The sequence below is a fragment of the Chiloscyllium punctatum genome, chromosome 34 (genome assembly GCF_047496795.1).
Source record: "Chiloscyllium punctatum isolate Juve2018m chromosome 34, sChiPun1.3, whole genome shotgun sequence".
NCBI classification, from domain to species: domain Eukaryota; kingdom Metazoa; phylum Chordata; class Chondrichthyes; order Orectolobiformes; family Hemiscylliidae; genus Chiloscyllium; species Chiloscyllium punctatum.
This window is the reverse complement of record NC_092772.1, coordinates 57801661-57825126: the sequence shown is the minus strand read 5'-3', so window position 1 is coordinate 57825126 and position 23466 is coordinate 57801661. Positions and strand designations below refer to the sequence as shown.

At 62.3% G+C, this 23466-nt stretch overlaps 1 protein-coding gene across 1 annotated transcript in view; it reads right to left on the bottom strand.

Moving 5' to 3' along the window:
* Positions 1-23466, bottom strand: part of LOC140458966 (hemicentin-1-like) — a 169207-nt gene that overhangs the window by 31285 nt on the left and 114456 nt on the right. The window contains exons 25-29 of the mRNA XM_072553703.1: positions 20247-20343; positions 15578-15721; positions 14274-14411; positions 11894-12078; positions 7561-7657 (exon numbers count right to left, since the gene is read on the bottom strand). Of these exons, the coding sequence (XP_072409804.1) occupies positions 7561-7657; positions 11894-12078; positions 14274-14411; positions 15578-15721; positions 20247-20343 (661 nt within the window). The remainder of the gene's footprint in view (positions 1-7560; positions 7658-11893; positions 12079-14273; positions 14412-15577; positions 15722-20246; positions 20344-23466) is intronic.

Genomic DNA, 23466 nt, shown 5'->3' with positions numbered 1-23466 from the left:
CAGGGACAGGACTGAGGGAGTGCCGCACTGTCACAGGGTCAGGACTGAGGGAGGGCCGCACTGGCACAGGGACAGGACTGAGGGAGGGAGGCACTGTCACAGGGACAGGACTGAGGGAGGGCCGCACTGTCACAGGGTCAGGACTGAGGGAGGGAGGCACTCTCACAGGGTCAGGACTGAGGGAGGGAGGCACTGTCACAGGGTCAGGACTGAGGGAGGGCCGCACTGTCACAGGGTCAGGACTGAGAGAGGGAGGCACTGTCACAGGGTCAGGACTGAGGGAGGGCCGCACTGTCACAGGGTCAGGACTGAGGGAGGACCGCACTGTCACAGGGTCAGGACTGAGGGAGGGCCGCACTGTCACAGGGTCAGGACTGAGGGAGAGCCGCACTGTCACAGGGACAGGACAGAGGGAGGGAGGCACTGTCACATGGTCTGGACTGAGGGAGGGCCGCACTGTCACAGGGTCAGGACTGAGGGAGGGCCGCACTGTCACAGGGTCAGGACTGAGGGAGGGCCGCACTGTCACAGGGACAGGACTGAGGGAGGGCCGCACTGTCACAGGGACAGGACAGAGGGAGGGCCGCACTGTCACAGGGTCAGGACTGAGGGAGGGCCGCACTGTCACAGGGACAGGACTGAGGGAGGGCCGCACGGTCACAGGGTCAGGACTGAGGGAGGGAGGCACTGTCACAGGGTCAGGACTGAGGGAGGGCCGCACTGTCACAGGGTCAGGACTGAGGGAGGGAGGCACTGTCACAGGGTCTGGACTGAGGAAGGGCCGCACTGTCACAGGGTCAGGACTGAGGAAGGGCCGCACTGTCACAGGGTCAGGACTGAGGGAGGGCCGCACTGTCACAGGGTCAGGACTGAGGGAGGGCCGCACTGTCACAGGGTCAGGACTGAGGGAGGGAGGCACTGTCACAGGGACAGGACGGAGGGAGGGAGGCACTGTCACAGGGTCAGGACTGAGGGAGGGAGGCACTGTCACAGGGACAGGACTGAGGGAGGGAGGCACTGTCACAGGGTCAGGACTGAGGGAGGGCCGCACTGTCACAGGGACAGGACTGAGGGAGGGAGGCACTGTCACAGGGTCAGGACTGAGGGAGGGCCGCACTGTCACAGGGACAGGACTGAGGGAGGGCCGCACTGTCACAGGGTCAGGACTGAGGGAGGGCCGCACTGTCACAGGGTCAGGACTGAGGGAGGGCCGCACTGTCACAGGGTCAGGACTGAGGGAGGGACGCACTGTCACAGGGACAGGACTGAGGGAGGGCCGCACTGTCACAGGGACAGGACTGAGGGAGGGCCGCACTGTCACAGGGACAGGACTGAGGGAGGGCCGCACTGTCACAGGGTCAGGACTGAGGGAGGGCCGCACTGTCACAGGGACAGGACTGAGGGAGGGCCGCACTGTCACAGGGTCAGGACTGAGGGAGGGAGGAACTGTCACAGGGTCAGGACTGAGGGAGGGCCGCACTGTCACAGGGACAGGACTGAGGGAGGGAGGCACTGTAACCCGGTCAGGACTGAGGGAGTGCCGCACTGTCACAGGGTCAGGACTGAGGGAGGGAGGCACTGTCACAGGGTCAGGACTGAGGGAGGGCCGCACTGTAACAGGGTCAGGACTGAGGGAGGGCCGCACTGTCACAGGAACAGGACTGAGGGAGGGCCGCACTGTCACAGGGACAGGACTGAGGGAGGGCTGCACTGTCACAGGGACAGGACTGAGGGACGGCCGCACTGTCACAGGGACCGGACTGAGGGAGGGCCGCACTGTCACAGGGACAGGACTGAGGGAGGGCCGCACTGTCACAGGGACAGGACTGAGGGAGGGAGGCACTGTCACAGGGTCAGGACTGAGGGAGGGCCGCACTGTCACAGGGTCAGGACTGAGGGAGGGCCGCACTGTCACAGGGACAGGACTGAGGGAGGGCCGCACTGTCACAGGGACAGGACTGAGGGAGGGCCGCACTGTCCCAGGGACAGGACTGAGGGAGGGCCGCACTGTAACAGGGTCAGGACTGAGTGAGGGCCGCTCTGTCACAGGGTCAGGACTGAGGGAGGGAGGCACTGTCACAGGGTCAGGACTGAGGGAGGGCCGCACTGTCACAGGGTCAGGACTGAGGGAGGGCCGCACTGTAACAGGGTCAGGACTGAGTGAGGGCCGCTCTGTCACAGGGTCAGGACTGAGGGAGGGCCGCACTGTCACAGGGTCAGGACTGAGGGAGGGCCGCACTGTCACAGGGACAGGACTGAGGGATGGCCGCACTGTCACAGGGTCAGGACTGAGGGAGGGCCGCACTGTCACAGGGTCAGGACTGAGGGAGGGCTGCACTGTCACAGGGACAGGACTGAGGGAGGGCCGCACTGTCACAGGGTCAGGACTGAGGGAGGGAGGCACTGTCACAGGGTCAGGACTGAGGGAGGGCCGCACTGTCACAGGGTCAGGACTGAGGGAGGGAGGCACTGTCACAGGTTCAGGACTGAGGGAGGGCCGCACTGTCACAGGGTCAGGACTGAGGGAGGGAGGCACTGTCACAGGGTCAGGACTGAGGGAGGGCCGCACTGTCACAGGGACAGGACTGAGGGAGGGCCGCACTGTCACAGGGTCAGGACTGAGGGAGGGCCGCACTGTCACAGGGTCAGGATTGAGGGTGGGCCGCACTGTCACAGGGTCAGGACTGAGGGAGGGAGGCACTGTCACAGGGACAGGACTGAGGGAGGGCCGCACTGTCACAGGGACAGGACTGAGGGAGGGCCGCACTGTCACAGGGTCAGGACTGAGGGAGGGCCGCACTGTCACAGGGTCAGGACTGAGGGAGGGAGGCACTGTTACAGGGTCAGGACTGAGGGAGGGCCGCACTGTCACTGGGACAGGACTGAGGGACGGAGGCACTGTCACAGGGTCAGGACTGAGGGAGGGAAGCACTGTCACAGGGACAGGACTGAGGGAGGGCCGCACTGTCACAGGGACAGGACTGAGGGAGGGCCGCACTGTCACAGGGACAGGACTGAGGGAGGGAGGCACTGTCACAGGGTCAGGACTGAGGGAGGGCCGCACTGTCACAGGGTCAGGACTGAGGGAGGGCCGCACTGTCACAGGGACAGGACTGAGGGAGGGAGGCACTGTCACAGGGACAGGACTGAGGGAGTGCCGCACTGTCACAGGGACAGGACTGAGGGAGGGCCGTACTGTCACAGGGACAGGACTGAGGGAGGGAGGCACTGTCACAGGGACAGGACTGAGGGAGGGAGGCACTGTCACAGGGTCAGGACTGAGGGATGGCCGCACTGTCACAGGGACAGGACTGAGGGAGGGCCGCACTGTCACAGGGTCAGGACTGAGGGAGGGCCGCACTGTCACAGGGTCAGGACTGAGGGAGGGAGGGCACTGTCACAGGGTCAGGACTGAGGGAGGGCCGCACTGTCACAGGGACAGGACTGAGGGAGGGAGACACTGTCACAGGGACAGGACTGAGGGAGGGAGGCACTGTCACAGGGTCAGGACTGAGGGAGGGCCGCACAGTCACAGGGTCAGGACTGAGGGAGGGCCGCACTGTCACAGGGACAGGACTGAGGGAGTGCCGCACTGTCACAGGGTCAGGACTGAGGGAGGGCCGCACTGTCACAGGGACAGGACTGAGGGAGGGAGGCACTGTCACAGGGACAGGACTGAGGGAGGGAGGCACTGTCACAGGGACAGGACTGAGGGAGGGCCGCACTGTCACAGGGTCAGGACTGAGGGAGGGCCGCACTGTCACAGGGACAGGACTGAGGGAGGGCCGCACTGTCACAGGGACAGGACTGAGGGAGTGCCGCACTGTCACAGGGACATAACTGAGGGAGGGCCGCACTGTCACAGGGACAGGACTGAGGGAGGGAGGCACTGTCACAGGGTCAGGACTGAGGGAGGGAGGCACTGTCACAGGGTCAGGACTGAGGGAGGGCCGCACTGTCACAGGGACAGGACTGAGGGAGGGAGGCACTGTCACAGGGACAGGACTGAGGGAGGGAGGCACTGTCACAGGGACAGGACTGAGGGAGGGAGGCACTGTCACAGGGTCAGGACTGAGGGAGGGCCGCACTGTCACAGGGACAGGACTGAGGGAGGGAGGCACTGTCACAGGGTCAGGACTGAGGGAGGGAGGCACTGTCACAGGGACAGGACTGAGGGAGGGCCGCACTGTCACAGGGTCAGGACTGAGGGAGGGAGGGCACTGTCACAGGGACAGGACTGAGGGAGGGCCGCACTGTCACAGGGTCAGGACTGAGGGAGGGAGGCACTGTCACAGGGTCAGGACTGAGGGAGGGCCGCACTGTCACAGGGTCAGGACTGAGGGAGGGAGGCACTGTCACAGGGACAGGACTGAGGGAGTGCCGCACTGTCACAGGGAGAGGACTGAGGGAGGGCCGTACTGTCACAGGGACAGGACTGAGGGAGGGAGGCACTGTCACAGGGACAGGACTGAGGGAGGGAGGCACTGTCACAGGGTCAGGACTGAGGGATGGCCGCACTGTCACAGGGACAGGACTGAGGGAGGGCCGCACTGTCACAGGGTCAGGACTGAGGGAGGGCCGCACTGTCACAGGGTCAGGACTGAGGGAGGGAGGGCACTGTCACAGGGTCAGGACTGAGGGAGGGCCGCACTGTCACAGGGACAGGACTGAGAGAGGGAGACACTGTCACAGGGACAGGACTGAGGGAGGGAGGCACTGTCACAGGGTCAGGACTGAGGGAGGGCCGCACAGTCACAGGGTCAGGACTGAGGGAGGGCCGCACTGTCACAGGGACAGGACTGAGGGAGTGCCGCACTGTCACAGGGTCAGGACTGAGGGAGGGCCGCACTGTCACAGGGACAGGACTGAGGGAGGGAGGCACTGTCACAGGGACAGGACTGAGGGAGGGAGGCACTGTCACAGGGACAGGACTGAGGCAGGGCCGCACTGTCACAGGGTCAGGACTGAGGGAGGGCCGCACTGTCACAGGGTCAGGACTGAGGGAGGGCCGCACTGTCACACGGACAGGACTGAGGGAGGGCCGCACTGTCACAGGGACAGGACTGAGGGAGGGCCGCACTGTCACAGGGTCAGGACTGAGGGAGGGCCGCACTGTCACAGGGACAGGACTGAGGGAGGGCCGCACTGTCACAGGGACAGGACTGAGGGAGTGCCGCACTGTCACAGGGACATAACTGAGGGAGGGCCGCACTGTCACAGGGACAGGACTGAGGGAGGGAGGCACTGTCACAGGGTCAGGACTGAGGGAGGGAGGCACTGTCACAGGGTCAGGACTGAGGGAGGGCCGCACTGTCACAGGGACAGGACTGAGGGAGGGAGGCACTGTCACAGGGACAGGACTGAGGGAGGGAGGCACTGTCACAGGGACAGGACTGAGGGAGGGCCGCACTGTCACAGGGTCAGGACTGAGGGAGGGAGGCACTGTCACAGGATCAGGACTGAGTGAGGGCCGCACTGTCACAGGGTCAGGACTGAGGGAGGGCCGCACTGTCACAGGGTCAGGACTGAGGGAGGGCCGCACTGTCACAGGGTCAGGACTGAGGGAGGGCGGCACTGTCACAGGGTCAGGACTGAGGGAGGGCCGCACTGTCACAGGGACAGGACTGAGGCAGGGCCGCACTGTCACAGGGACAGGACTGAGGGAGGGCCGCACTGTCACAGGGACAGGACTGAGGGAGGGAGGCACTGTCACAGGGTCAGGACTGAGGGAGGGCCGCACTGTCACAGGGTCAGGACTGAGGGAGGGAGGCACTGTAACCCGGTCAGGACTGAGGGAGGGCCGCACTGTCACAGGGTCAGGACTGAGGGAGGGAGGCACTGTCACAGGGTCAGGACTGAGGGAGGGCCGCACTGTAACAGGGTCAGGACTGAGGGAGGGCCGCACTGTCACAGGAACAGGACTGAGGGAGGGCCGCACTGTCACAGGGACAGGACTGAGGGAGGGCCGCACTGTCACAGGGACAGGACTGAGGGAGGGCCGCACTGTAACAGGGTCAGGACTGAGGGAGGGCCGCACTGTCACAGGGACAGGACTGAGGGAGGGCCGCACTGTCACAGGGACAGGACTGAGGGAGGGCCGCACTGTCACAGGGACAGGACTGAGGGAGGGAGGCACTGTCACAGGGTCAGGACTGAGGGAGGGCCGCACTGTCACAGGGTCAGGACTGAGGGAGGGCCGCACTGTAACAGGGTCAGGACTGAGTGAGGGCCGCTCTGTCACAGGGTCAGGACTGAGGGAGGGCCGCACTGTCACAGGGTCAGGACTGAGGGAGGGCCGCACTGGCACAGGGACAGGACTGAGGGATGGCCGCACTGTCACAGGGTCAGGACTGAGGGAGGGCCGCACTGTCACAGGGTCAGGACTGAGGGAGTGCTGCACTGTCACATGGACAGGACTGAGGGAGGGCCGCACTGTCACAGGGTCAGGACTGAGGGAGGGAGGCACTGTCACAGGGTCAGGACTGAGGGAGGGCCGCACTGTCACAGGGACAGGACTGAGGGAGGGAGGCACTGTCACAGGGACAGGACTGAGGGAGGGCCGCACTATCACAGGGTCAGGACTGAGGGAGGGCCGCACTGTCACAGGGTCAGGACTGAGGGGGGGGCACTGTCACAGGGTCCGGACTGAGGGAGGGCCGCACTGTAACAGGGACAGGACTGAGGGAGGGCCGCACTGTCACAGGGCCAGGACTGAGGGAGGGCCGCACTGTCACAGGGACAGGACTGAGGGAGGGCCGCACTGTCACAGGGTCAGGACTGAGGGAGGGCCGCACTGTCACAGGGTCAGGACTGAGGGAGTTCCGCACTGTCGGAGGGTCAGTGCTGAGGGAGGGAGGCACTGTCACAGGGTCAGGACTGAGGGAGGGCCGCACTGTCACAGGGTTAGGACTGAGGGAGGGAGGCACTGTCACAGGGTCAGGACTGAGGGAGGGCCGCACTGTCACAGGGTCAGGACTGAGGGAGGGAGGCACTGTCACAGGGTCAGGACTGAGGGAGGGCCGCACTGTCACAGGGTCAGGACTGAGGGAGGGCTGCACTGTCACAGGGACAGGACTGAGGGAGGGACGCACTGTCACAGGGACAGGACCGAGGGAGGGCCGCACTGTCACAGGGACAGGACTGAGGGAGGGCCGCACTGTCACAGGGACAGGACTGAGGGAGGGCCGCACTGTCAGAGGGTCAGTGCTGAGGGAGTGGGCACTGTCGGAGGGTCAGTGCTGAGGGAGTGGACACTGTCAGAGGGTCAGTGCTGAGGGAGTGCCACACTGTCGGAGGGTCAGTGCTGTGGGAGTGGGCACTGTCGGAGGGTCAGTGCTGAGGGAGGGCCGCACTGTCCGAGGGTCAGTGCTGAGGGAGTGGGCACTGTCCGAGGGTCAGTGCTGTGGGAGGGCCGCACTGTCCGAGGGTCAGTGCTGAGGGAGTGGGCACTGTCGGAGGGTTGTTGATTGGCTGTGAAGGTTTGGCCCCCCCTGACTGGGAGCTCGGTGCTAGAGCAGTGAAGACAGTGTCAGTTGTTGTTGTTTTGGTGGTCCTCCTTACCTCCCTGTCTGACCTGGGTTGACCTCCTGACCTGTCCGAGTCGGTTTTCCGCGAGACACGTGTACACTCCCCAGTCACTCAGATCGTGAACTTTAACCTGTCCGAGGGAGAGAGGGCAAAGGTCAGAGTCGTTACACAGCTCCGCCCCCACCCTGCCCCTGGGGGGGGTCGGGGTGACCCTGAGAGGGGCAAATACCAAGGGACAAGGAAACCCCGAGAGAGCAGCTCGTCTCGAATACCCCGTCACCCGTCTGCTGTATCCCAGGATCCCTCAGTCACAGGAGGTCCAATCAGAACCCCCGTACCCCCCAGGGCACCATCTCCCCCGTCACCCCCTCTCCCCCCGTCACACCCCTCCCCCGTCACCCCAACCCCCTTCCCCCGACATCCCCTCTCCCCCCGTCACCCCCTCCCCCCGTCACCCCCTCCCCCATCACCCCCTCCTCCCGTCATCCCCCTCCCTCCACCACCCCCCTCCCCCGTCATCCCCTCCCCCGTCACCTTCCTCCCCCGTCACGCCCCTCCCCACGTCACCCCCACCCCCATCACTCTCACCCTGTCACCCCCTCCCCTTCACACCCTCCCCCAGTCACCCCCTTCCCCTATCACCCCCCTTCTCCCGTCACCCCCTTCCACGTCACCCACCTTCCCCCATCATCCCCTCCTCCGTCACCCCCTCCACCCTCCCCCTCTCTCCCCGTCACCCCCTCCACCCTCCCCCTCTCTCCTCCGTCACCCCCTCTCTCCCCGTCACCCCCTCACCCTCACCCGTCACCCCCTCTCCCCCGTCACCCCCTCTCCCCCTCCACCGTCACCCCCTCACCCCTCACCCATCACCCCACCTCTTCCCCCGTCACGCCTCTTCCCCTTCACCCCCTTCCGCCGTCGCCCCGTATCCCCCACCCCCGTCAATCCGTCACCCCCCTCCCCTGTCACCCCACCCTTCAACCTCTCCCCTGTCACCCTCTCCCCTGTCAGCCCCTCACTACTTCAACTCTCCCCCATCACCCTCTCCCACGTCCCCCCCCCCTAGTCACCCCCAACCTCTGTCACCCCCTTCCCATCATTCCCTCCCTCTGTCACCCCCCCTCCCGTCACACCCATTCCCCGTCACCCCCCTCCCCCGTCACTCCCACCAGCATCGTCACCATCGTTCCCCCCCCCATCCCTGTCTCTCCTGAAGCCAGTGTCTGAGAGTGTGGGATTCCACCCCACCCTTCCCGATCCCGGAATCCAGCTGCTCCTGATGTTCCTTGGAGAGGGATCAGTCCCTGATCCGTCCCCTCTGCTCCATCACCCGTTGATCCCGTTCCCTCTGCGTTGCCACCTTGGCTTCCCAGATTTTGGAAAAGGTGTGGAAGTGACAGGGTTGTTGTTGTAATGGGTGACTTCAATCTCCCCTGATATTGACTGGAACGTCCTCAGTGGGAATAGTTTGGAAGGAGCTGTGTTTGTCTGGTGTGTCCAGGAAGGGATTCCTGACTCATTCTGGAGAGAGGCCGACCAGAGGGGACGCCATCTTGGATTCGGTGCTTGGCAACGAAGCAGGTCAGGTGTCAGATCTCTCGGTGGGAGAACATCTCGGTGATGGTGAGCCCAACTCCCTGACCGTTACCGTACTCATGGGGAGGGATAGGAGCAGACGGTGTGGGATTGGGGGAGGGGGGGGTTACAATGCTCTTCGGCAGGAACTGGGCCACCGAGACTGGCAACAGATATTCTCAGGGAATTCCCCGGGAGAAATGTGGAGGCTCTTTAGGGAGATCTTGCTGTGAGCGTTGGACAGGTTCGTCCCACTGAGGCAAGTGAGGGAACCTTGGGTGACAAGGGATGTGGTACATCTGGTCAAGAGGAAGATGGAAGCTGACTGAAGGTTGACCAGGCAACGATCAGACAGAGCTGGGGAGGGTTACAAGGCTAGCCAGGAAGGAACTGAAGACTGGACTGAGGAGAGTGGAGAGGGGGCATTTAGTGGGTAGGATGAAAGGAAAACCCCAAGGCATACTGTGAGGAACAAGTGAGTGGCCAGACTGAGGGCAGGACCGGTCAGGGATAATGGAGGGAACTTGTGTCTGGAGTCAGAGGAGGGACGGGAGGCCCCTTAATGAAAACTTTACCTCAGTATTCACGACTGAGAGGGACCGTGTGGTTTGTGAGGACAGCGGGGAACAGGCTGATATGGGATTAAAGGTTGGTGTTAGGATGGAGGATGAGCTGGAAATTGGGAAAACCATATGGATAGATAAATCCCCTGGGTCAGATGGGATATACCAGCGGATACTACAGGAAGCGAGGGAAGAGATTGCTGTGCCCTCACTTCGGGATACACAGTGGCTCAGTGGTTAGCACTGCTACCTCCCAACACCAGGGACCTGGGTTCGATCCCACCCTCGGGGGACTCTCTGGGTGGGGTTTGCACATTCTCCCCGTGTCTGCGTGGGATTCCTCCGGGTGCTCCGGTTTCGTCCCACAGTCCAAAGATGTGCAGGTTAGGGTGGGATTGGCCGTGGGAAATTGTCCCATAGTGTCCAGGGATGTGCAGGTTAGGGTGGGATTGGCCATGGGAAATTGTCCCATAGTGTTCAGGGATGTGCAGGTTAGGGTGGATTGGCCATGGGAAATTGTCCCATAGTGTCCAAGGATGTGCAGGTCAGGGTGGGTTGGCCATGGGAAATTGTCCCATAGTGTCCAGGGATGTGCAGGTTAGGGTGGATTGGCCATGGGAAATTGTCCCATAGTGCCCAGGGATGTGCAGGTTCGGGTGGATTGGCCATGGGAAATTGTACCATAGTGTCCAGGGATGGGCAGGTTAGGGTGGATTGGTGATGGGAAATTGTCCCATAGTGTCCAGGGATGTGTAGGTTAGGGTGGATTGGCCATGGGAAATTGTCCCATAGTGTCCAGGGATGTGCAGGTTAGGGTGGATTGGCCATGGGAAATTGTCCCATAGTGTCCAGGGATGTGCAGGTTAGGGTGGATTGGCCATGGGAAATTGTCCCATAGTGCCCAGGGATGTGCAGGTTAGGGTGGATTGGCCATGGGAAATTGTCCCATAGTGCCCAGGGATGTGCAGGTTAGGGTGGATTGGCCATGGGAAATTGTCCCATAGTGTCCCGGGATGTGACAAAACACAGTGATGAGGGTAGAGCAGTGGATGTGGTGTATATGGATTTCAGCGAGGTGTTCGGGAAGGTTCCCCAGGGTAGGCTGATTCAGAACGTAAGGAGGTATGGGATCCAGGGAAATCTGTCTGTCTGGATAGAGGATTGGCTGGCCCAGAGAAGACAGAGGGTGGTGGGAGATGGCAAGTATTCAGCCTGGGGCTCGGTGACCAGTGGGATTCCACAGGGATCTGTTCTGGGACCTCTGCTCTTTGTGCTGTTTATAAATGACTTGGATAAGGAAGTGGAAGGGGGGGGGTTAGTAAGTTTGCCGATGACACGAAGGTTGGTGGAGTTGTGGATAGTGTGGAGAGCTGTTGTAGGTTCCAACGGGACACTGACAGGACACAGAACGGGGCTGAGACGTGGAAAAGTGGGAAGTGATTCACTTTGGAAGGTGGGATTTGAATGCAGATTACAGGGATAAAGGCAGGATTCTTGGCCGGGTGGAGGAACAGAGGGATTTTGGGGTCCATGTCCATAGATCCCTCAAGGTTGCCCCCCAAGTGGATGGGGTTGTTCAGAAGGCGGACGGTGTGTTGGCTTTCATTAGCGGGGGATTGAGTTGAAGAGCCGCGAGGTTCTGCTGCAGCTCGATACAGCCCTGGTTAGACCCCACTTGGAATATTGTGTCCAGTTGTGGTCACCTCATTCTGGGAAGGATGTGGAAGGTTTCGAGAGGGTGCAGAGGGGATTTCCCAGGATGCTGCCTGGATTGGAGGGTGTGTCTGATGGGGAAAGGTGGAGGGAGCGAGGGCTTTTCCCACTGGGGTGAAGGAGGGTGAGAGGGGACTTGATCGAGGTCTACAAGATGATGAGAGACAGAGACAGGGTAGATAACCAGAGACCTTTCCCCAGGGTGGGAATGTCTATCACCGGGGGGGGGGGGGACAGAATGTTAAGGTGATTGGAGGAAGGTTTCGGGGTGATGTCAGAGGGAGGGTCTTTACACAGAGAGTGGGGGGGGTGGGTGGGATACACTGTCAGCGGGGGGAAGTAGAGTCAGAGACATTAGGGACATTTAAGGGACTCTTGGATAGCCCCATGGATGACATTACAATGAAGGGGATGGAGGTTAGTCTGACCATAGAGAAGGATAAAAGGCTGGCACAACATCGAGGGCCGAAGGGCCTGTACGGTGCTGGACTGTTCCATGTTCCCCTCGGACCCACCTCAATGGTGCTGCTAACGCTAGATTCTCCAGAGACACTTGTGGAGATGTCGGGAAGATTTTGACCATGGTGTATCCAGGTTATTGTCGCTGGGGGAACAGAGTGGACGGAACAGGAGATGTTGATGGGATTCTCCAGCCAGGTGTAGACTTCCTCAGGGGGGAGCTGGAACAGTTTGGGAGAATCTGAAAGACAGGAAGGGGAGACACTGAGGGAGAGAGAGAGGACGGACAGAGTGGGGAAAGGGCCCCAGTCTACACTGGGAGAGAGAGCAGGGTCACAACACACCCTCCCAGGGGATCGGAGGGAACACAGCACCAAGACAGGACCCTCCGACAGGGCCCACTCCCTCAGCACTGACCCTCCGACAGGGCCCACTCCCTCAGCACTGACCCTCCGACAGTGCCCACTCCCTCAGCACTGACCCTCTGACAGTGCCCACTCCCTCAGCACTGACCCTCCGACAGTGCCCACTCCCTCAGCACTGACCCTCCGACAGGGCCCACTCCCTCAGCACTGACCCTCTGACAGTGCCCACTCCCTCAGCACCGACCCTCCAACAGGGCCCACTCCCTCAGCACTGACCCTCCGACAGTGCCCACTCCCTCAGCACTGACCCTCCGACAGGGCCCACTCCCTCAGCACTGACCCTCTGACAGTGCCCACTCCCTCAGCACCGACCCTCCAACAGGGCCCACTCCCTCAGCACTGACCCTCCGACAGTGCCCACTCCCTCAGCACTGACCCTCCGACAGTGCCCACTCCCCCAGCACTGACCCTCCGACAGTGCCCACTCCCTCAGCACCGACCCTCCAACAGGGCCCACTCCCTCAGCACTGACCCTCCAACAGGGCCCACTCCCTCAGCACTGACCCTCCGACAGTGCCCACTCCCTCAGCACCGACCCTCCGACAGGGCCCACTCCCTCAGCACCGACCCTCCAACAGGGCCCACTCCCTCAGCACTGACCCTCCGACAGTGCCCACTCCCTCAGCACTGACCCTCCGACAGTGCCCACTCCCTCAGCACTGACCCTCTGACAGTGCCCACTCCCTCAGCACTGACCCTCCAACAGGGCCCACTCCCTCAGCACTGACCCTCCGACAGTGCCCACTCCCTCAGCACTGACCCTCCGACAGTGCCCACTCCCTCAGCACTGTCCCTCCGACAGTGCCCACTCCCTCAGCACTGACCGTCCGACAGGGCCGACTCCCTCAGCACTGACCCTCCGACAGTGCCCACTCCCCCAGCACTGACCCTCCGACAGTGCCCACTCCCTCAGCACCGACCCTCCAACAGGGCCCACTCCCTCAGCACTGACCCTCCGACAGTGCCCACTCCCTCAGCACTGACCGTCCGACAGGGCCCACTCCCTCAGCACTGACCCTCCGACAGTGCCCACTCCCCCAGCACTGACCCTCCGACAGTGCCCACTCCCCCAGCACTGACCCTCCAACAGTGCGGTGCTCCCTCAGCACTGACCCTCCGACAGTGCCCACTCCCTCAGCACTGACCCTCCGACAGTGCGGCGCTCCCTCAGCACTGACCCTCCGACAGTGCGGCGCTCCCTCAGCACTGACCCTCCGACAGTGCCCACTCCCCCAGCACTGACCCTTCGACAGTGCCCACTCCCTCAGCACTGACCCTCCGACAGTGCCCACTCCCTCAGCACTGACCCTCCGACAGGGCCCACTCCCTCAGCACTGACCCTCCGACAGTGCGGCACTCCCTCAGCACAAACCCTCCGACAGTGCCCACTCCCTCAGCACTGACCCTCCGACAGTGCCCACTCCCCCAGCACTGACCCTCCGACAGTGCGGTGCTCCCTCAGCACTGACCCTCCGACAGTGCCCACTCCCTCAGCACTGACCCTCCGACAGTGCCCACTCCCCCAGCACTGACCCTCCGACAGTGCAGTACTCCCCCAGCACTGACCCTCAGACAGTGCACACTCCCTCAGCACTGACCCTCCGACAGTGCCCACTCCCTCAGCACTGACCCTCTGACAGTGCCCACTCCCTCAGCACTGACCCTCAGACAGTGCCCACTCCCTCAGCACTGACCCTCCGACAGTGCCCACTCCCTCAGCACTGACCCTCCGACAGTGCCCACTCCCTCAGCACTGACCCTCCGACAGTGCCCACTCCCTCAGCACTGACCCTCCGACAGCGCCCACTCCCTCCGCACTGAGCCTCAGAGAGGGCCCACTCCCTCAGCACTGACCCTCCGACAGTGCCCACTCCCTCAGCACTGACCCTCCGACAGTGCCCACTCCCCCAGCACTGACCCTCCGACAGTGCCCACTCCCTCAGCACTGACCCTCCGACAGTGCCCACTCCCTCAACACTGACCCTGTGCCTGGAAACGATAAAAATCTTACAATTGACATTGACTCTGGTATTGAGTGATTTCACTTCATTCCTCTCCATAATCCTCCCGACACACTGATAGACTCCCGCGTCTGACATTGTGATGTTCCTGATGACCAGGGAACCATTTGGAAATTTCTGAAAACGCCCTGTGGAGGGGGGAGACAGGATATTGGAGATGTCAGATATTTATGCTCAGAGCACCCTGCACAGTTCCAGTCTCTGTATCCCTCAGTCAGACCCACACTCGGAGCACCGTGCACAGTTCCAGTCTCTGTATCCCTCAGTCAGACCCACACTCGGAGCACCGTGCACAGTTCCAGTCTCCCTATCCCTCAGTCAGACCCACACTCGGAGCACCGTGCACAGTTCCTGTCTCCGTATCCCTCAGTCAGACCCACACTCGGAGCACCGTGCACAGTTCCTGTCTCCGTATCCCTCAGTCAGACCCACACTCGGAGCACCGTGCACAGTTCCAGTCTCTGTATCCCTCAGTCAGACCCACACTCGGAGCACCGTGCACAGTTCCAGTCTCTGTATCCCTCAGTCAGACCCACACTCGGAGCACCGTGCACAGTTCCAGTCTCCCTATCCCTCAGTCAGACCCACACTCGGAGCACCGTGCACAGTTCCTGTCTCCGTATCCCTCAGTCAGACCCACACTCGGAGCACCGTGCACAGTTCCTGTCTCCGTATCCCTCAGTCAGACCCACACTCGGAGCACCGTGCACAGTTCCAGTCTCTGTATCCCTCAGTCAGACCCACACTCGGAGCACCGTGCACAGTTCCAGTCTCCGTATCCCTCAGTCAGACCCACACTCGGAGCACCGTGCACAGTTCCAGTCTCCGTATCCCTCAGTCAGACCCACACTCGGAGCACCGTGCACAGTTCCAGTCTCCGTATCCCTCAGTCAGACCCACACTCGGAGCACCGCGCACAGTTCCAGTCTCCGTATCCCTCAGTCAGACCCACACTCGGAGCACCGTGCACAGTTCCAGTCTCCGTATCCCTCAGTCAGACCCACTCTCGGAGCACCGTGCACAGTTCCAGTCTCTGTATCCCTCAGTCAGACCCACACTCGGAGCACCGTGCACAGTTCCAGTCTCCGTATCCCTCAGTCAGACCCACTCTCGGAGCACCGTGCACAGTTCCAGTCTCCGTATCCCTCAGTCAGACCCACACTCGGAGCACCGTGCACAGTTCCTGTCTCCGTATCCCTCAGTCAGACCCACACTCGGAGCAGCGTTCCCATGGTCCCCTGGTGGAAGGCTACAGACTGTGAGGGTCTGAGCTGACCGTTCCCGAATCACTCACCATTCAGACTCTGGAGCACGTCCCACGAATCCCGGATCCAGGTGACTGTGGGCTGAGGGATTCCTGTCACCGTACACCTGAGAACACCATCCATCCCCTCATCAAACTCCTGAACAGGATCGACGTTGGAAACAGACACAGGTGCTGTGGGAGAAAAGGACGAACAGGAATATTTACTGGAGAGTTCACCCTGTCCCCGCCCGGAGAGAGCAGCTCCCAGTGCTCAGTGAGTGGGAGAAACCATCACTCCCCCTGAACACAGAGAACACTTGGCAGGAAAGACCGAAACCCCTGGACAGAGAGAAATCACCTCCTCGTGAACATCACTGAGGGAGGGCCGCACTGTCACAGGGACAGGACTGAGGGAGGGAGGCACTGTCACAGGGACAGGACTGAGGGAGGGCCGCACTGTCACAGGGTCACACTGAGGGAGGGCCGCACTGTCACAGGGACAGGACTGAGGGAAGGCCGCACTGTCACAGGGACAGGACTGAGGGAGGGAGGCACTGTCACAGGGTCAGGACTGAGGGAGGGAGGCACTGTCACAGGGTCAGGACTGAGGGAGGGAGGCACTGTCACAGGGTCAGGACTGAGGGAGGGCCGCACTGTCACAGGGTCAGGACTGAGGGAGGGCCGCACTGTCACAGGGTCAGGACTGAGGGAGGGAGGCACTGTCACAGGGACAGGACTGAGGGAGAGCCGCACAGTCACAGGGTCAGGACTGAGGGAGGGCCGCACTGTCACAGGGTCAGGACTGAGGGAGTGCCGCACTGTCACAGGGTCAGGACTGAGGGAGGGAGGCACTGTCACAGGGACAGGACTGAGGGAGGGCCGCACTGTCACAGGGTCAGGACTGAGGGAGGGCCGCACTGTCACAGGGACAGGACTGAGGGAGGGCCGCACTGTCACAGGGTCAGGACTGAGGGAGGGCCGCACTGTCACAGGGCCAGGACTGAGGGAGGGAGGCACTGTCACAGGGTCAGGACTGAGGGAGGGCCGCACTGTCACAGGGTCAGGACTGAGGGAGGGCCGCACTGTCACAGGGCCAGGACTGAGGGAGGGAGGCACTGTCACAGGGTCAGGACTGAGGGAGGGCCGCACTGTCACAGGGACAGGACTGAGGGAGGGAGGTCCGCACTGTCACAGGGTCAGGACTGAGGGAGGGAGGCACTGTCACAGGGACAGGACTGAGGGAGGGCCGCACTGTCACAGGGTCAGGACTGAGGGAGGGCCGCACTGTCACAGGGACAGGACTGAGGGAGGGCCGCACTGTCACAGGGTCAGGACTGAGGGAGGGCCGCACTGTCACAGGGCCAGGACTGAGGGAGGGAGGCACTGTCACAGGGTCAGGACTGAGGGAGGGCCGCACTGTCACAGGGTCAGGACTGAGGGAGGGCCGCACTGTCACAGGGTCAGGACTGAGGGAGGGCCGCACTGTCACAGGGTCAGGACTGAGGGAGGGAGGCACTGTCACAGGGACAGGACTGAGGGAGGGAGGGCCGAACTGTCACAGGGACAGGACTGAGGGAGGGAGGCACTGTCACAGGGACAGGACTGAGGGAGGGCCGCACTGTCACAGGGACAGGACTGAGGGAGGGAGGGCCGCACTGTCACAGGGACAGGACTGAGGGAGGGCCGCACTGTCACAGGGACAGGACTGAGGGAGAGCCGCATTGTCACAGGGACAGGACTGAGGGGGGGCCGCACTGTCACAGGGTCAGGACTGAGGGAGGGCCGCACTGTCACAGGGTCAGGACTGAGGGAGGGCCGCACTGTCACAGGGTCAGGACTGAGGGAGGGAGGCACTGTCACAGGGTCAGGACTGAGGGAGGGCCGCACTGTCACAGGGTCAGGACTGAGGGAGGGCCGCACTGTCACAGGGACAGGACTGAGGGAGGGCCGCACTGTCACAGGGTCAGGACTGAGGGAGGGCCGCACTGTCACAGGGTCAGGACTGAGGGAGGGCCGCACTGTCACAGGGACAGGACTGAGGGAGGGCCGCACTGTCACAGGGACAGGACTGAGGGAGGGCCGCACTGTCACAGGGTCAGGACTGAGGGAGGGCCGCACTGTCACAGGGTCAGGACTGAGGGAGGGCCGCACTGTCACAGGGACAGGACTGAGGGAGGGCCGCACTGTCACAGGGTCAGGACTGAGGGAGGGCCGCACTGTCAAAGGGTCAGGACTGAGGGAGGGCCGCACTGTCACAGAGTCAGGACTGAGGGAGGGCCGCACTGTCACAGGGATAGGACTGAGGAAGGGCCGCACTGTCACAGGGTCAGGACTGAGGGAGGGCCGCACTGTCACAGGGTCAGGACTGAGGGAGAGCCGGACTGTCACAGGGTCAGGTCTGAGGGAGGGCGGCATTGTCACAGGGTCAGGACTGAGGGAGGGAGGGCCGCACTGTCACAGGGTCAGGACTGAGGGAGGGAGGCACTGTCACAGGGACAGGACTGAGGGAGGGCCGCACTGTCACAGGGTCAGGACTGAGGGAGGGAGGCACTGTCACAGGGTCAGGACTGAGGGAGGGAGGCACTGTCACAGGGTCAGGACTGAGGGAGGGCCGCACTGTCACAGGGTCAGGACTGAGGGAGGGCCGCACTGTCACAGGGTCAGGACTGAGGGAGGGAGGCACTGTCACAGGGACAGGACTGAGGGAGAGCCGCACAGTCACAGGGTCAGGACTGAGGGAGGGCCGCACTGTCACAGGGTCAGGACTGAGGGAGTGCCGCACTGTCACAGGGTCAGGACTGAGGGAGGGAGGCACTGTCACAGGGACAGGACTGAGGGAGGGCCGCACTGTCACAGGGTCAGGACTGAGGGAGGGCCGCACTGTCACAGGGTCAGGACTGAGGGAGGGCCGCACTGTCACAGGGCCAGGACTGAGGGAGGGAGGCACTGTCACAGGGTCAGGACTGAGGGAGGGCCGCACTGTCACAGGGCCAGGACTGAGGGAGGGAGGCACTGTCACAGGGTCAGGACTGAGGGAGGGCCGCACTGTCACAGGGTCAGGACTGAGGGAGGGCCGCACTGTCACAGGGTCAGGACTGAGGGAGGGCCGCACTGTCACAGGGTCAGGACTGAGGGAGGGAGGCACTGTCACAGGGACAGGACTGAGGGAGGGAGGGCCGCACTGTCACAGGGACAGGACTGAGGGAGGGAGGCACTGTCACAGGGACAGGACTGAGGGAGGGCCGCACTGTCACAGGGACAGGACTGAGGGAGGGAGGGCCGCACTGTCACAGGGTCAGGACTGAGGGAGGGCCGCACTGTCACAGGGACAGGACTGAGGGAGGGCCGCACTGTCACAGGGACAGGACTGAGGGAGAGCCGCATTGTCACAGGGACAGGACTGAGGGAGGGCCGCACTGTCACAGGGTCAGGACTGAGGGAGGGCCGCACTGTCACAGGGTCAGGACTGAGGGAGGGCCGCACTGTCACAGGGACAGGACTGAGGGAGGGCCGCACTGTCACAGGGTCAGGACTGAGGGAGGGCCGCACTGTCACAGGGTCAGGACTGAGGGAGGGCCGCACTGTCACAGGGACAGGACTGAGGGAGGGCCGCACTGTCACAGGGACAGGACTGAGGGAGGGCCGCACTGTCACAGGGTCAGGACTGAGGGAGGGCCGCACTGTCACAGGGTCAGGACTGAGGGAGGGCCGCACTGTCACAGGGTCAGGACTGAGGGAGGGCCGCACTGTCACAGGGACAGGACTGAGGGAGGGCCGCACTGTCACAGGGTCAGGACTGAGGGAGGGCCGCACTGTCACAGAGTCAGGACTGAGGGAGGGCCGCACTGTCACAGGGATAGGACTGAGGAAGGGCCGCACTGTCACAGGGTCAGGACTGAGGGAGGGCCGCACTGTCACAGGGTCAGGACTGAGGGAGAGCCGGACTGTCACAGGGTCAGGTCTGAGGGAGGGCGGCATTGTCACAGGGTCAGGACTGAGGGAGGGAGGGCCGCACTGTCACAGGGTCAGGACTGAGGGAGGGAGGCACTGTCACAGGGAGAGGACTGAGGGAGGGCCGCACTGTCACAGGGTCAGGACTGAGGGAGGGCCACACTGTCACAGGGTCAGGACTGAGGGTGGGCCGCACTGTCACAGGGTCAGGACTGAGGGAGGGCCGCACTGTCACAGGGTCAGGACTGAGGGAGGGAGGCACTGTCACAGGGTCAGGACTGAGGGAGGGAGGCACTGTCACAGGGACAGGACTGAGGGAGGGAGGCACTGTCACAGGGTCAGGACTGAGGGAGGGAGGCACTGTCACAGGGTCAGGACTGAGGGAGGGCCGCACTGTCACAGGGTCAGGACTGAGGAAGGGCCGCACTGTCACAGGGTCAGGACTGAGGGAGAGCCGCACTGTCACAGGGTCAGGACTGAGGGAGGGAGGCACTGTCACAGGGACAGGACTGAGGGAGGGAGGCACTATCGGAGGGTCAATGCTGAGGGAGTGGGCATTGTCGGAGGGTCAGTGCTGAGGCAGTGGGCACTGTCGGAGGGTCAGTGCTGAGGGAGTGGGCACTGTCGGAGGGTCAGTGCTGAGTGAGTGGGCACTGTCGGAGGGTTGTTGATTGGCTGTGAATTTTTGGCCCCCCCCAGACTGCGAGCTCGGTGCTAGAGCAGTGAAGACAGTGTCAGTTGTTGTTGTTTTGGTGGTCCTCCTTACCTCCCTGTCTGACCTGGGTTGACCTCCTGACCTGTCCGAGTCGGTTTTCCGCGAGACACGTGTACACTCCCCAGTCACTCAGATCGTGAACTTTAACCTGTCCGAGGGAGAGAGGGCAAAGGTCAGAGACGTTACACAGCTCCGCCCCCACCCTCCCCCTGGGGGGGGTCGGGGTGACCCTGAGAGGGGCAAATACAAAGGGACAAGGAAACCCCGAGAGAGCAGCTCGTCTCGAATACCCCGTCACCCGTCTGCTGTATCCCAGGATCCCTCAGTCACAGGAGGTCCAATCAGAACCCCCGTACCCCCCAGGGCACCATCTCCCCCGTCACCCCCTCTCCCCCCCGGCACCCCCACCCCCTTCCCCCGACATCCCTTCTCCCCCCGTCACACCCCTCCCCCGTCACACCCCTCCCCCGTCACCCCCTCCCCCATCACCCCCTCCTCCCGTCATCCCCCTCCCTCCACCACCCCCCTCCCCCGTCATCCCCTCCCCCGTCACCTTCCTCCCCCGTCACGCCCCTCCCCACGTCACCCCCACCCCCATCACTCTCACCCTGTCACCCCCTCCCCTTCACACCCTCCCCCAGTCACCCCCTTCCCCTATCACCCCCCTTCTCCCGTCACCCCCTTCCACGTCACCCACCTTCCCCCATCATCCCCTCCTCCGTCACCCCCCTCCACCCTCCCCCTCTCTCCCCGTCACCCCCTCCACCCTCCCCCTCTCCCCCCGTCACCCCCTCTCCCCCGTCACCCCCTCTCCCCCATCACCGTCACCCCCCTCACCCCTCACCCATCACCCCACCTCTTCCCCCGTCACGCCCCTTCCCCTTCACCCCCCTCCCCATCGCCCCGTCCCCATCGTCCCCTTAACCGTCCCCGTTACCCCCATCCACATCACCCCCAGCCTATGTCGCCCCCCCGTCGCCCCCTCCCCCTGTCACCCCCTTCCGTCGTCGCCCCGTATCCCCCACCCCCGTCAATCCGTCACCCCCCCTCCCCTGTCACCCCACCCTTCAACCTCTCCCCTGTCACCCTCTCCCCTGTCAGCCCCTCACTACTTCAACTCTCCCCCATCACCCTCTCCCACGTCCCCCCCCTCCCTAGTCACCCCCAACCTCTGTCACCCCCTCCCCATCATTCCCTCCCTCTGTCACCCCCCCTCCCGTCACACCCATTCCCCGTCACCCCCTCCCCCGTCACTCCCACCAGCATCGTCACCATCGTTCCCCCCCCATCCCTGTCTCTCCTGAAGCCAGTGTCTGAGAGTGTGGGATTCCACCCCACCCTCCCCGATCCCGGAATCCAGCTGCTCCTGATGTTCCTTGGAGAGGGATCAGTCCCTGATCCGTCCCCTCTGCTCCATCACCCGTTGATCCCGTTCCCTCTGCGTTGCCACCTTGGCTTCCCAGATTTTGGAAAAGGTGTGGAAGTGACAGGGTTGTTGTTGTAATGGGTGACTTCAATCTCCCCTGATATTGACTGGAACGTCCTCAGTGGGAATAGTTTGGAAGGAGCTGTGTTTGTCTGGTGTGTCCAGGAAGGGATTCCTGACTCATTCTGGAGAGAGGCCGACCAGAGGGGACGCCATCTTGGATTCGGTGCTTGGCAACGAAGCAGGTCAGGTGTCAGATCTCTCGGTGGGAGAACATCTCGGTGATGGTGAGCCCAACTCCCTGACCGTTACCGTACTCATGGGGAGGGATAGGAGCAGACGGTGTGGGATTGGGGGAGGGGGGATTACAATGCTCTTCGGCAGGAACTGGGCCACCGAGACTGGCAACAGATATTCTCAGGGAATTCCCCGGGAGAAATGTGGAGGCTCTTTAGGGAGATCTTGCTGTGAGCGTTGGACAGGTTCGTCCCACTGAGGCAAGTGAGGGAACCTTGGGTGACAAGGGATGTGGTACATCTGGTCAAGAGGAAGATGGAAGCTGACTGAAGATTGACCAGGCAACGATCAGACAGAGCTGGAGAGGGTTACAAGGCTAGCCAGGAAGGTACTGAAGACTGGACTGAGGAGAGTGGAGAGGGGGCATTTAGCGGGTAGGATGAAAGGAAAACCCCAAGGCATACTGTGAGGAACAAGTGAGTGGCCAGACTGAGGGCAGGACCGGTCAGGGATAATGGAGGGAACTTGTGTCTGGAGTCAGAGGAGGGACGGGAGGCCCCTTAATGAAAACTTTACCTCAGTATTCACGACTGAGAGGGACCGTGTGGTTTGTGAGGACAGCGGGGAACAGGCTGATATGGGATTAAAGGTTGGTGTTAGGATGGAGGATGAGCTGGAAATTGGGAAAACCATATGGATAGATAAATCCCCTGGGTCAGATGGGATATACCAGCGGATACTACAGGAAGCGAGGGAAGAGATTGCTGTGCCCTCACTTCGGGATACACAGTGGCTCAGTGGTTAGCACTGCTACCTCCCAACACCAGGGACCTGGGTTCGATCCCACCCTCGGGGGACTCTCTGGGTGGGGTTTGCACATTCTCCCCGTGTCTGCGTGGGTTTCCTCCGGGTGCACCGGTTTCGTCCCACAGTCCAAAGATGTGCAGGTTAGGGTGGGATTGGCCGTGGGAAATTGTCCCATAGTGTCCAGGGATGTGCAGGTTAGGGTGGGATTGGCCATGGGAAATTGTCCCATAGTGTTCAGGGATGTGCAGGTTAGGGTGGGATTGGCCATGGGGAATTGTCCCATAGTGTCCAGGGATGTGCAGGTTAGGGTGGATTGGCCATGGGAAATTGTCCCATAGTGTCCAAGGATGTGCAGGTCAGGGTGGGTTGGCCATGGGAAATTGTCCCATAGTGTCCAGGGATGTGCAGGTTAGGGTGGATTGGCCATGGGAAATTGTCCCATAGTGCCCAGGGATGTGCAGGTTCGGGTGGATTGGCCATGGGAAATTGTACCATAGTGTCCAGGGATGGGCAGGTTAGGGTGGATTGGTGATGGGAAATTGTCCCATAGTGTCCAGGGATGTGTAGGTTAGGGTGGGTTGGCCATGGGAAATTGTCCCATAGTGCCCAGGGATGTGCAGGTTAGGGTGCATTGGCCATGGGAAATTGTCCCATAGTGTCCAGGGATGTGCAGGTTAGGGTGGATTGGCCATGGGAAATTGTCCCATAGTGTCCAGGGATGTGCAGGTTAGGGTGGATTGGCCATGGGAAATTGTCCCATAGTGCCCAGGGATGTGCAGGTTAGGGTGGATTGGCCATGGG